General features: G+C 27.6%; 1 protein-coding gene across 2 annotated transcripts; it reads left to right on the plus strand.

Annotated features, from left to right (window-relative positions):
• The first annotated feature begins 4,914 nt into the window (after window positions 1–4,914).
• On the plus strand, window positions 4,915–12,926 carry LOC103498358 (metal transporter Nramp5-like). Of its 2 annotated transcripts, none has more exons than XM_051091597.1 (14): window positions 4,915–5,272; window positions 6,685–6,839; window positions 7,221–7,299; window positions 7,631–7,671; window positions 7,901–7,979; window positions 10,005–10,109; window positions 10,203–10,312; window positions 10,418–10,599; window positions 10,702–10,771; window positions 10,937–11,110; window positions 11,200–11,304; window positions 11,389–11,520; window positions 12,227–12,322; window positions 12,411–12,926. In XM_051091597.1, exons 2-14 carry the CDS (start codon window positions 6,702–6,704, stop codon window positions 12,747–12,749), a joined length of 1,650 nt encoding a protein of 549 aa, XP_050947554.1. In that variant the 5' UTR covers window positions 4,915–5,272; window positions 6,685–6,701; the 3' UTR covers window positions 12,750–12,926. The 2 variants fall into 2 exon arrangements, with proteins under 2 accessions (XP_050947554.1, XP_008459158.2); XM_008460936.2 differs by having other exon boundaries at window positions 6,691–6,839.
• The last annotated feature ends 335 nt before the right edge of the window (window positions 12,927–13,261 follow it).

The following is a 13,261-nucleotide window of genomic DNA, read 5'->3' on the forward strand; positions in this document are numbered from 1 at the left end:
AATTTCATATCTAATAACTTCAAACATATTTGCTCTTTCATAATTGTGTCAATTAATGTCATTATTGAATGTTTTTAATACAACAAGGATGCAGGCAATTTGAGCCACAAACCACAAACCTTTTGATTACTAATATATTCATATGTTAGTTGAATTATACTCGATCTTTTAGTTTTGTATTGTATTAGCATAGACTTCAATCCAATAGGTCAGAGGTTCAATCTTTCCCTCTGCAAATATTGTATTTTAAAATAAAATATACTTGGTTTAAATTTCCATTTTGTTACTTAAAGTCCCATTAATTATTTAAAAAATATTGTTTCATTCCTTAATAAAAATAAATATCTAACTTTTGGATACAAAATTAAAATTTTATTTTTATATAACATTTAAATTTTAACATTTCAAATATTTAAGAGACATATTAGACAAAAGAAAATTAAGTCATATGTATGAACATATTAAATATAAAATCGAGAATTTAAAGTCCTATTATATACTTTTTAGATTTTGTGAACTATATATATATCATAGCCTAAAAGTTCACCTACTAAACATCTAAACTTGTATTTTTCTGGTCCATGATTTTTCTCCTTCAGGAGTTTTTCACTTAAATTCTTTTGTTTTAGTTTTACGACATTCTTTTAATTTCTCTCTTATTTTTTCTGTTTAATTCTGTAGTAGAGTTAGAAGATTTTGGATGAAATTTTGGATTCGCCACTGATTAGAAGTATGTCATTTATGAGGTTTTCAACCTCAATGCTACCAATAAAAGAATAGTTTGGATCGATAATATAGAGGCTTTGGGCCTAAGTCTTCACCACTTTTATGAGAAAGTTGTGATACCTGAGTGCAAACTGATGTGTTAAACCCGTCAACACAACCATAGAAACTACAGTCACATGAACAACTAACTGTTAAGGGAATAATCATAATTTCTATCGTTATAGATATACATTGACTTTCTTGGCCTTGGACTACTCTTCTAAAGTACTTGTGTGGTAATTAGCATGCATGTGTTACTTGAGAGTAAGGTGACGTGCAAGTTCAATAAAAATAAAAATAAAACTTTGAATTAGGAAACAAAGTAATATTAATATATATGTTACTTTTTAAAGTTAGTTTTCTCGTAAATGAAATTTTGAGGAGTGAGCTGATGTGAAAATTTAATTAAAATATTTTGAAAGAGACAGAAAAATTAATATATGTTATTATTTTTTTCAAATTGTTTTTCATTTTGTAACAATAAGTCTGAACGTTGAATTAAAATTTGAAGAAAAATCGTGTAAAATTGTTGAATTTTTTTACAAAATATAGTAAAATTTTAAATTCTATCAAAAATCAATGGAGATCGATAGATTTCTAGTATTTATCAACATATTGATAAAAATTGATAGAATCTGAAATTTTGAGATATTTCGTAAATAATTGGTTCATTGTGCTATTTTTCAAAATGCCCCAAATATAAATCGAAATATTTCCATATTTGGAAAAATCTTACTTATAAATATTTACCATTACTTTTATGAATAAAAAAAATGGTCTTTTCAAAAATATAAAAAAACTGCAAAATATTTATAATCTATAGAACAATTTTGAAAATGAAAAAAGCCAAGAGACCCACCGTGTAAAATACCAAAAATGCCCCGTCAAATGCGGGTAATATATTTGCGATCGTTTAGATTTGATAATTGTTTGGTATGCAATCGTTTAAATATGACTACAATTTATCTTTTCAATTCCAATCGTTTAATTTTGTTAGACGATCATTTAATTTGATTATTGCTTAGATAGATTTGGCCGTTTAGATTTGGGGACCCAAATCTAAATGATTTTTTTTTAAGAAAAAATTGGTACATGATTTTTTTTAATTCTTTTGTACACAATCGTTTAATTTCTTTAAACGATGATTTATTTTTTTTATGCGATCGTTTACTTTTTTTACACATTTACATTTGGCTACCCAATGCAAATGATTTTTTTTTCAAGATTCTTTATACACGATCTTTTTTTATTTATCGTTTAATTTGGTTATGTTTAAATTTGGTTAGACAAACGTAACCCAAATCTAATTTATTATTTCTTCCAGATTCTTTATACAAGATTTTTTTTTTACACGACCGTTTACTTTTTTTAGACGATCGTTTACATTTGGCTACTCCAATCTAAATGATTTTTTTTCAAGATTCTTTATACACGATGTTTTAGAGAAAAAGAAGAAAGACGATGAAAAGAAATCGCAGCGGAAAAAAAAAAGAAGAAAAATAGAAAGACAATGGAAAGAAATCAAAAAAAAAAAGGAAAATAAGGAAGGGCAGATTAAACGATGTAAATAAAGAATTGAAAAATAAGAAAGATGATGGAAAAAAATCGTAGAAAAAAAATGAAAGAAGAAAGACGATCAAAGAAATCACAGGAGGAAGATGAAAGAAATTACAATTTCATCGCGAGAAAGAGAACAATATGGAATGACAAACTTGAAATATTTAAAAAATGACTGATATTTGCAAAATGTGTGTAATATTATGTAGAAACTCTTGATATTTCATCTATATATTCGCAAAATATCCATGTCTACAAATTTCTTTGCGAATATTTTTCTAAAATCGATATATTGGCAATACATTAACGATAATTCAAAATCCACCAATATCATATTTCACTATTTTTCTTGAAAAGGATCTTCCTTCTACTATCTCCATCAGACGTGCCATTTTTGCAATGTATCAACATCGATTTATTGTGATTTTTCAATCCTTGTTTCTGCTAGTAAATATATATAATTTAATTGAGAAGACATGTATCCCTCTTACCTCTACATGATTCTACTCTTGTTAATTGATAGCAATATTTCTATCCTTAGTACTAACTTACATATGTGAGTACGATACAATCCAACGCCACACTAAGTTAGCTTAGAAAACAAAATTAGTCCAAAAAAACTAATACTACCCCCCAAACAAAGAGCTGCAACAATAACAAATGCGTGGAAGTTTTCCACACCAAGATAAAATAGCATAATTAATATATATATATATATATATATATATATATATATATATATATATATATATATATATATATATATATATATATATATATATATATATATATAAAAGATAAAATACAAGGAAAAATCGAATCTTCACGTTAGTTTTTTATAAAATTATTAAACAATTTGTTCTAAAAAATGAAAATAATTATTCTTCCGATCCTAATTGTTAAGAGCATGTGTTATGCCTTATCCCTTAATATGTCATCATAGTTCTGTCTAATAATTACAAATCATAATCATTTACATGATAATACTATAATTTGTCAACCAATTAAACAAAACAAAAAATGATAATATATAACACTGACGTTAGATCCAGTAGGTCCACATCCAAGTTTATGGCAAATTGTTATCTTAATTAAGATGCTACAATATTCTATTTCTATATGTTACATGTGCATAGGCTTTTTGAGGTATACAATTAAGGAAAAAGTTGGTTAAATTACACTAATAAACTTTGATTATTTTGTCATTTTGCAATAATATTTATGTCTTATATCTTTAATAAGTGACACGACTCAATTTCTATTGGAGAACAAGTTGATCGTTGATCGTTGATCGAAAAAATTAAAAGTTTGTCTACTTGATTTGAAATGTAATCTTTCTTTTTGTTCGTGGAGTGAAATTTAGTTGTTCATATTCTTTGTTCAAATGGGATTTTCTAGAATTCAGTTCTTACAATCCTTCTCTTTCTCTGAATATTGATATTGAAATGGTGTAAGAAGATATTTCTATCTTTTTACCAAAGTGAAGTCGTGGCTTTTGTTTTCTATTTTGATTTTAAATAAAAATAAATAAAGAAGAATGAAGAAAGAAATGAAAAAAAAAATGTTATTTCTTATTTATAATTCCTCTTTAAAATATTAGAATTGAGATGGCATATAATCGTGTAAAAACAACTAGAAAATAGAAGGGCCCTCTCTTATTTTTTTTTTTTTCTATTTGTTACATCACACCAATTTTGACTAAAAATAGCACTGAGTGTTGTGCCTCTTTTTAAGGTCTTAACAAATATTAGAAACATTAATTATATACTAAATTTAGGTATCATGTCTCCTAAGTTATTTTGAAATCAAATATCAATATCATAAAACATCCCATATTCTATAAAAATAAATTATTTTTTTAGAGCAATATCGATAATAAAAGTATAGATCTTGAAATATAGGATCTAATTAAAATCACATTTAAAATTGATGACTAGATGTGTAACAATTTTGAAATCTAATTATCAAATCAAAAACTAAACCTAAAATCTTTCGATCAAAAGGATAGTTGTATTTATTTGAGCGTAATTTTGAAACGCTTAAAACCATACAAAAATTCAAAAGAGCAATTTATTTTCATTTGGTTTTGAGATGGAGTATAGAAAAATACACATTTGTGTAGGCATTGCATTGGAATGAACCTAAAGTGACAATTACCTTGACAGGAAAGAAGAAATCTACTTGAAAGCAAAATCTCATTAAATCTACATATTTTATTAGTTCACTGTCTTAGTTCCATACTCTAACAAAGTTTAAACAAATTTAGAAACCTATATATATACCTATTCTCTAGAGAATAATGAAAACTTTTATTTCAAGTATATGGGAGGCATGAAGCATGTTTAAGTGATTTTTCTAATATTCAAATAAATAACGTTGCAACATTTGAACTTGTCACTTAATCATTTATACATATCCTTTTCAAATTTTTTTAAACATGTCGCCAAAGCAAGGTTCATGTAGTCTAGTGTTAATAATATAGTAATAATATTAACAATAATAAATAATAATATGCTAATTTGAACATCATTCACTTAGGATAATATATATATATATATGGACCATGGACGAAAATGTTTTTGTGATCAATTGGTTGATTTCCATCTTCTTCTATTTCACATTCTCTTCAAGTTTTCGAGCTATGTGTGTCTATTAACTTCGAGTGATTTAGTGATTACCAGTTGATTTTCGTGCAAAATCAATTGAAGGGTTGTTTTATCCTGGGGACGACGGGGCAACAATCTGTTTGCACAATTCAGAGTAGAGCCGCAAAACGTATTAAAGAGAGCGTGTTCCGCGACTCAGTCGTATACTAATCTTTTTCTATTTTGCAGCTTTTACTTCCTCAACCAATTCATCTTGTTATTCCTGTTCTGCCTTTGTCGTACCAGTTGCTGAATCTGAACGTATTGTATACCGAAGTGCGACAACATAAATATAGTAGAATCAGGTTAGTTGCGTTTTATAAGACTAACCTAATTGTGTCTAAAATGATCTCTCTACACACTCACAAATAAAAAATTCAAGATAAAAATAGATAATGAAGTTAAAACCAACACACTAGATTTATGTTTCACTCTAAAAAAAAAAAGTACAAGGCGGTCATAATCTACTAAAATGTTAATTGTACAAAATTTTGAAATATACCGATTACGAAATTGATATTATAGATATTTTTAGGTTTGATATGAACATGATAAATTCATTTAACATAAAAAGTAACTAGAAGGTATAGCATTGTTACTGGCTGATTCGAATATAATATAAAAATAAAGTAAAATTATTATTTTGGTTCTCATAAATTTTTTTTTGGACTAATTTTCATTTCATCCATAGATTTTTAAATATAAATTTTAAGTTATTGATTTTAATTTATTTCCTAGATTTCAAGATTTTTCTTTTTAACCTCATTTTTCACTAAAAAAAACTCACTTCGGGTGTTTATTTATCTATGTCAGTTAATTAATTTAAAGTGATTATGAAATAAAATTTCAAGCTATTGACTAAATTGAATCAAACTTAAATCTGATACCATTGAAATTGTAACATTTTAAAATCTAAAAATAAAATTGAAACTAAAAAGAACTTAAACTTATGATTTAAATAGAAATCAAACCAAAAACCTAGATCTAAATCCATATTTCTCCCTATAAATAATAGATCTTTTAACTTACTCAAACAATTGAATTTTTTTATCATATTTTTCTTTGAATTTTGTTATATAAATTTTAGAAATTTTTATTAATATTGATATTTTGGTAAAATCAAGATCTCGACCATTTTATACGAGTAGGATAATAGTTTTTTCGGTCACAAACATCTCCAAAACAATAAAGACCAAATCAACTAATAGATGGTATTAACATCACTCTTATTCAATATTGTTGTACTTAACTTGATTGTATTAACATTTTAAAAAAAAATTCTGGTGAAAATTGACTCGAAAGTAAAACATAAACTTCCCCTTTTTTTGCATATTCGTTATTTATTAATAATCTATTCATTGGTTTTGGATTAAAAGTACTTTTCAGATGTTGTTATCATATAAGAGTGTGACTAATAGTTCTATATAATAAGCCCCATTGACTCTAAGAAATATAATACATGCACCCAATTGAAATATATCATAAACTATATGTTATAATATCCGTTTTTGAATATATAATATAAGGTAGCTTGAGACATTACGTTTTCTTTTAAATGTAGTGTAAATATGGAACAATATTTAAATCTTTTGATGTTCGTAATCAAAAAATAAAAAGTGTGGCCACGTCGGACATAATTGGCTAATCCCTCATTATAAATAAGTAAACTGCAAATTACGTTAAATCATCAAATTGGCATCGACGCTGAATAAGAAAGAAACAGGAAGTCGGCAAATGGAAGCACAGATGAGTACGACGGTGACACCGTCTCTTGGTGGTGGCAGCAATCGCATAGTGGCAGTTAACATCACAACTCCGACCAACGCCGTTAATCTACAGAATCACCAAGAAGAAAAAAACACCACCCATCAGGTCTTTTGATGATCTCTAAAATAAAAACAAAATATTTATTTATCAAAATTGTAAAACATATTTTTTTTAAGAGAAATTCCTGTGAAATGAAAAAAAAAATTGAAAACACTTACCAAATATGGCAACAAACTAAAATTTGCTAGAGAAAGTTTGATAATTATTTTTTACATTTTATAAATAATTTCAAAATTTTTTTTGTTATCTTTTGAAAATGTCTTTTTAAATTTATTTTAATATATGTATTTATCTTTTATAAAAGATTATTTTTAAATATAACAAAATAAATAAAAATATTTATAAATATAGAAAATATTTTCAAAAAATTTGCCATTTACATTATAAATTCCTTTATTAAATTTGATTTGAATGTTGATTATTCAGAAACCTGGATGGAGAAAGTTTGTATCACATGTTGGACCTGGCTTTCTCGTCTCATTAGCTTACCTTGATCCTGGCAACCGTAAGTTTATTGTTCTTTTCATAAACAAATTCAAGAATTCTTAATGCCTCTCCAGTAAAATAATTATAAATAAATAGAATATATAAACGTCCAACTCATAAATATTTGTTTCTTTTAAATTTGACTTCCTAACATTTCTAATGGTTCGAAAATTCCAAAAGAATTAGACAATAAAATAAACTTGAATAGATAAAGTATACACACATAAGTAGCTAGTGGGCAAGCAAAGTTTTGTTTTTATTTATTTATTTATCGTATATATTTTAAACAAAAGTTGTAACTTGACATACTATACCGTGTCTTTTATTTTTCTTTTCCACTTAATTTGCAGTGGAAACGGACTTGCAGGCGGGAGCTAATCACGGGTTCGAGGTAAACAAAATCAAAATTTTGTACAAAATATGGACTTCCAAAAACAATTGCTTTCCTTATGCACAAAGTCAGGTTAATTGTGGGAGGAATGACATGTCAATTTTTTTCATAAATTTTAATTTGAGATTGTAATATATATGTATAAACAGGTGCTCATACTTTTACAAGAAAGTTATTTATATTTAAAGTATTTCATTTTAGTAAAATAAAATGGTGAATTGATGAGCAGCTTCTATGGGTGGTGCTTATCGGATTAATATTTGCGCTCATAATCCAATCCCTTGCTGCAAATCTTGGCGTAAGCACCGGTAAGTAATCTAATCTTATAATATATATTATTAGGATAATCTAGAATAAAATAATTTTCTTTTCTATTTTGCAACAAACTTTTTTTAATAAATTTTTATTCTAACCTTCTACGTGGAATGATGAAAACCAAAATTTGGGAGGGTACAAGAATTAGTTACCAAAAGAGATACTATTATTGACAGGAAATTTTTATTTCTAGATGAAAATCCATCCTATAATACATCCTAAAATTAGATCAAACAATTTACATAAAAACAGTTAATTAAACCCATCTCTCTAAGATTTCCTTCATAAAAACGAGTCCCACAACTCGATTCTTAGTCTTGAGATTAGTAGGTCAACATAGTAGTTGTCCTTTGCCCATGATCTTTAGGCAAAAAGAAGTTTTTGAATGAAGAAAAAGTTAAGAACTACAAAGGTAAGCTTATCGTTTACCTTCTTTATTCTTCGTTTAGGTCTGTCAGTTGAAGCATGTTAATTTCTAAATCAAGGATTGTAACTGAAAAAAAAATCTAGAAAATAAATTATTACCGACAAAGTAACCACTAAGCTATAAATATTAAAAATTAAATATATTTTATATATATTATATATAAAGATGATAGAGTTTAGAGAAGCTTAGCTCTTAGACCTATATTAAATTCGTCGTGCTAAAAGGAACCTTTCGTTTGATAAAGATTTGGTTATATATTCTTAAAGAAATGAAGAGTGCTCGGACGATTAAGACTTAAAATATAAATTAAAAGAGATACTAAAAGATAGAGGGGTAATTATAGAAAAGGTAGAATATAGAAAAAAGGAGGACCAAGATTCTCATTTCATTCTTCATTTAATATATTAAGATAATAGTAATGATATTAAAAAAAACACTCTACTTGCTAATATTTATAATTTAGTTCATAAATTGAGTATATTTTCAATTTTGTAATAATTTAACCTTTATATTTTCGCCAAGTTTTATCAAAATTAAGCGTCAACTTTATCATACAACGACTTAGTACTCCTTATAAATTATAGATGAATTTGATTCTTTGATCATTTTATTAGTTACATGTGGATAAGAAATTTTATTAAATCTTAATAATATTATTCAAAATATAGTTTATATGAGAGTTACCTTCGTCAAAGTTCTATATGTTAACAAAACCAAAGGGATAAAGAGATCACATAATCAAAAATCAAAAAGTCAGAGAGAGATCAGATAAATAAAAAAACTCATGTATTAATGAACTAAAAAAGATCGTAAAAATAGAAAGAAAAGAACGAAGAGAATCAGAAAACTTAATCTATGAGTAGAAATTTTAGATCCAGAATTTAATTTATTTTAATCTAAATTTGATTTTATGTTATGAAAGAGAATATTGTTTTTCTTAAATCAAATTTATTAAAGATAACTAAATCATTAGCAATTACACTATAAATAATTTATTTGAATATTTTTTAAAGATAAATTTTTAGAAATCAAATATCAGATATAACTGAATTCTAAATCAATAAATCTATCGGAAATTTCCACATGTACCATAAATAATTTATCTGTAATTTTTTAATGATAAATTTTATCCTAACTTTAAACTAATAAAATATATACAAATATTCCCTTTATAATTCTAATAAATTGTTTTTAATAGTTTTAAATTAGGTTATGTAATCTTATAGCCAATATAATTATTTTTTTTTAAAAAAAAAGAATAATCAAATTTAAAACAAATAAAATCAAGTCCGCTGTGAAATTTATTATAACTTTATCTTCCTCCCAAAGTGATCAATATTTAAACAAAAATAGTTACTTGAAACTATATTTTTTAAAAAAATTCCTTTTTAACTCTACGACAAATCATTAAAACGAGCAAAAAGAGAAACAAATATTTCTCCCCTTATTAACTCCTTTTAGATAGTGTAAATTTAGATTAAAAGCGTTAAAAATAATAATTTGAGAACAGGACTAACCGTTTACCAGAATAATTAATGATTACTTTATTGATTAACACTAATGATGATTATTATTATTATTATTATTTAAGGAAAACATCTATCGGAAGTGTGCAAAGCCGAATATCCAATATTTGTGAAGTATTGTCTTTGGTTGTTAGCTGAAGTTGCTGTAATAGCAGCCGATATTCCAGAAGGTATTGTATTGTATTGTATTTTATTTTATTATGCACTCTAAATTAATTAATTTTCGTTAATTAATTTAATTTTATATTGTGTGTTGGATGCAGTGATAGGAACGGCCTTCGCTCTGAATATTCTATTCCATATTCCTGTTTGGGCAGGAGTACTCCTCACTGGTTTAAGTACCCTTTTGCTTCTTGGTCTCCAAAGATATGGGGTAAATTCATTCATTCATTTAATTATATTTGGTGGTTTAATTGTTGTTGTTGTTGTTTTTAGGAAGAAATAAATTAATTAATCAAACAATATATATTGTACGTAGGCAAGGAAGCTAGAATTGTTGATAGCAATATTAGTGTTCGTAATGGCGGCGTGTTTCTTTGGAGAAATGAGCTACGTGAAGCCTCCAGCGAGCGGTGTTTTGAAAGGAATGTTTGTTCCAAAGCTCAAAGGCGAAGGAGCCACCGCCGACGCCATTGCTCTTCTGGGCGCCCTCGTTATGCCGTACAACCACTACCTCTAGCTATTTATTTATTTATTTATTTATTATTATTATTATATTATTATCACTAATTCTATATAATTCGAATTAATGGAGCTGCGCAGGCATAACCTGTTTCTTCATTCCGCTCTTGTGCTTTCAAGGAAAGTCCCCAATTCCGTCCGCGGTATCAACGTATGTAATAAATAAGCCCCATTGTGATCACATCACCTGTTGCTTTTTTATTATATTAGAATTTTGTTATATATATATATATATATAGGGTTAAAAAGGAAAGTTAAAGATTATAAACATGGTTTAATCAAAATAAAATATATTTGGGTTTGATGTGGCATGCAGGACGCTTGTAGGTACTTCCTAATAGAGAGCGGAATTGCATTGTTCATAGCATTTTTAATAAACGTCGCCGTTGTTTCTGTTTCCGGCACCGTCTGTACTGTCGGAAATGTCGCCCAAACTACCGCCGATCAATGCTCCGACATAACTCTCAACTCCGCCTCCTTCCTCCTCCAGGTTTATTATTATTTAATTCTTTTAACTATATTAATTTGCATAATTATATACATATATTTAAATAAATTAGCTTGAATATATTGATTCAGAATGTATTGGGAAAATCAAGCTCCACTATTTACGCCATAGCGCTATTTGCATCGGGACAGAGCTCTAGCATCACTGGCACTTATGCCGGTCAGTTCATTATGCAGGTATTTAATTTCATTTAAATTAATCTTAATTTAATAATAATAATAATAATAATAATGAATGCTAATATATAATTTTGGTTGAAGGGATTTTTGGACTTGAAAATGAAAACATGGGCAAGAAATCTAATGACAAGGTCCATTGCAATAACGCCAAGTCTTATCGTATCCATCATCGGCGGTCCTCAAGGAGCTGGCCGTCTCATCATTATTGCATCGGTAATTTCTTCTTCCTTTTTTTTTTTTCTTTCTTCAAATTTTACAATTAGTTAACATATGTTTGGTAAACATAGTTTCTATGGATTCAAAATTTGGATTTTAATTTTAAAAGTTATTTATAATTTGTTTATAATATATTTATGAACTATATAACAACCAACTAAACATTGGTTTGAATTAACTTTTTTCTAAAAGAACTATTTGCCAGGCTAACTTTTTTCTTTAAAAAAATCAACATAAAATTTTGATAATTTATTTAATATTAAAAAATCTAATGAAATAGACTTACATCAACTCAAAAAGGATTCAAATATCTTTCTTATTGAACATTAATAAGCCATTTTAAAAAAAATTAGAGTGTAACACTTAGAATAGTTTTAGGGTTATTTTAAATATTTTTATTGAGAGAGTTTAAATAAAAATGGTTTTCTAAAATATTATTTTTTAAGTTAATTCAAATTTTTTTTAGCTAAATAGCACTAAACATAAGTTTTCATTTTAGGAGTAGAAGGGTCGATCCCCATTCTCCAAAAAGAAAAGATAAAATGAAAAACGTATTCTAAAAATAAAAAATATAAAATCAAAATGAGCTTGCATAGATTGGTAATTACGAGCCCGAAGAGTAGAGGTTTGATTTTTGTAGCTATAAATTTTCTTATATAAATATTAATTTTGAAGAATTAATTTAATGCGTAATTTGCATCAGATGATCCTTTCCTTCGAGCTTCCGTTTGCTCTAATTCCACTACTCAAATTCAGTAGTAGCAGCACCAAGATGGGCCCCCACAAGAACTCCATATACGTAAGCCTAATCTTCTCCCTTTTTCATCTTTCCTATGACTGGGCCGGCCCATTAACCCCATTTATACTAATCTGGGCTTTCTCCCCAGATCATTGTAATCTCATGGATATTGGGCCTCGCAATCATCGGCATCAACATCTATTATCTCAGTACGGCCTTCGTGGACTGGCTAATTCACAATAATTTACACAAAGTTGCAAATGTTTTCATCGGGATCGCTGTGTTTCCCTTAATGGCTGCCTACATTGGTGCCGTTATTTACCTAATGTTTCGAAAAGACAGGGTCGTCACTTACATTGAACCCGAGAAGGATGATGCTATGGCCCAAGCCCATTTGGAAACTGGGCTTAATAATTCTTTTGGGCCTCGTGACGTCACTCCAGTGCCTTTCAGAGAGGATTTGGCCCATATTCAACTACCAGAGTAGAAGACTTGATACCCTAATATGGGCATGTATTCATCTCTGGGCTGATGGGCTTTAGTGCCGTCATGGCCCACTGTTTTTTTATTTGCTTGTGCGTGCATCTACTTTCAAAATCTTTCGATGATGTATCATTAAAAGTGCCGTCAACAAATTATTAATTTTGTTACTATTAAAGATTCATAACTCTACTACTATACAGGTCACGGTAACAAAAACGGGGAGAAAAATTAGAAAAATCAGTCACAAGTATATGAAAAAATTAGGAAATCTCACGTGATTTTCAAACACATTTAGGATTGATCACCATTAGTTCTATAATTGGATTGCACTTAATGATTATGGTGATTTGGCAATGAGTCACACATTCTAGTACAATTACGTAACATAAGTTAACAACAAAAAATGTAATCAATGAGCCCACATTTTCAAATCACCATTGATAGAAGGGCTTTTAACTAGAATAGCCTAAATAGGGATCTCTATTTACATGTTGGACCTAAGATTGCCATAATTTT

The sequence above is a fragment of the Cucumis melo genome, chromosome 11, assembly GCF_025177605.1.
Source record: "Cucumis melo cultivar AY chromosome 11, USDA_Cmelo_AY_1.0, whole genome shotgun sequence".
Classification (NCBI taxonomy): Eukaryota; Viridiplantae; Streptophyta; class Magnoliopsida; order Cucurbitales; family Cucurbitaceae; genus Cucumis; species Cucumis melo.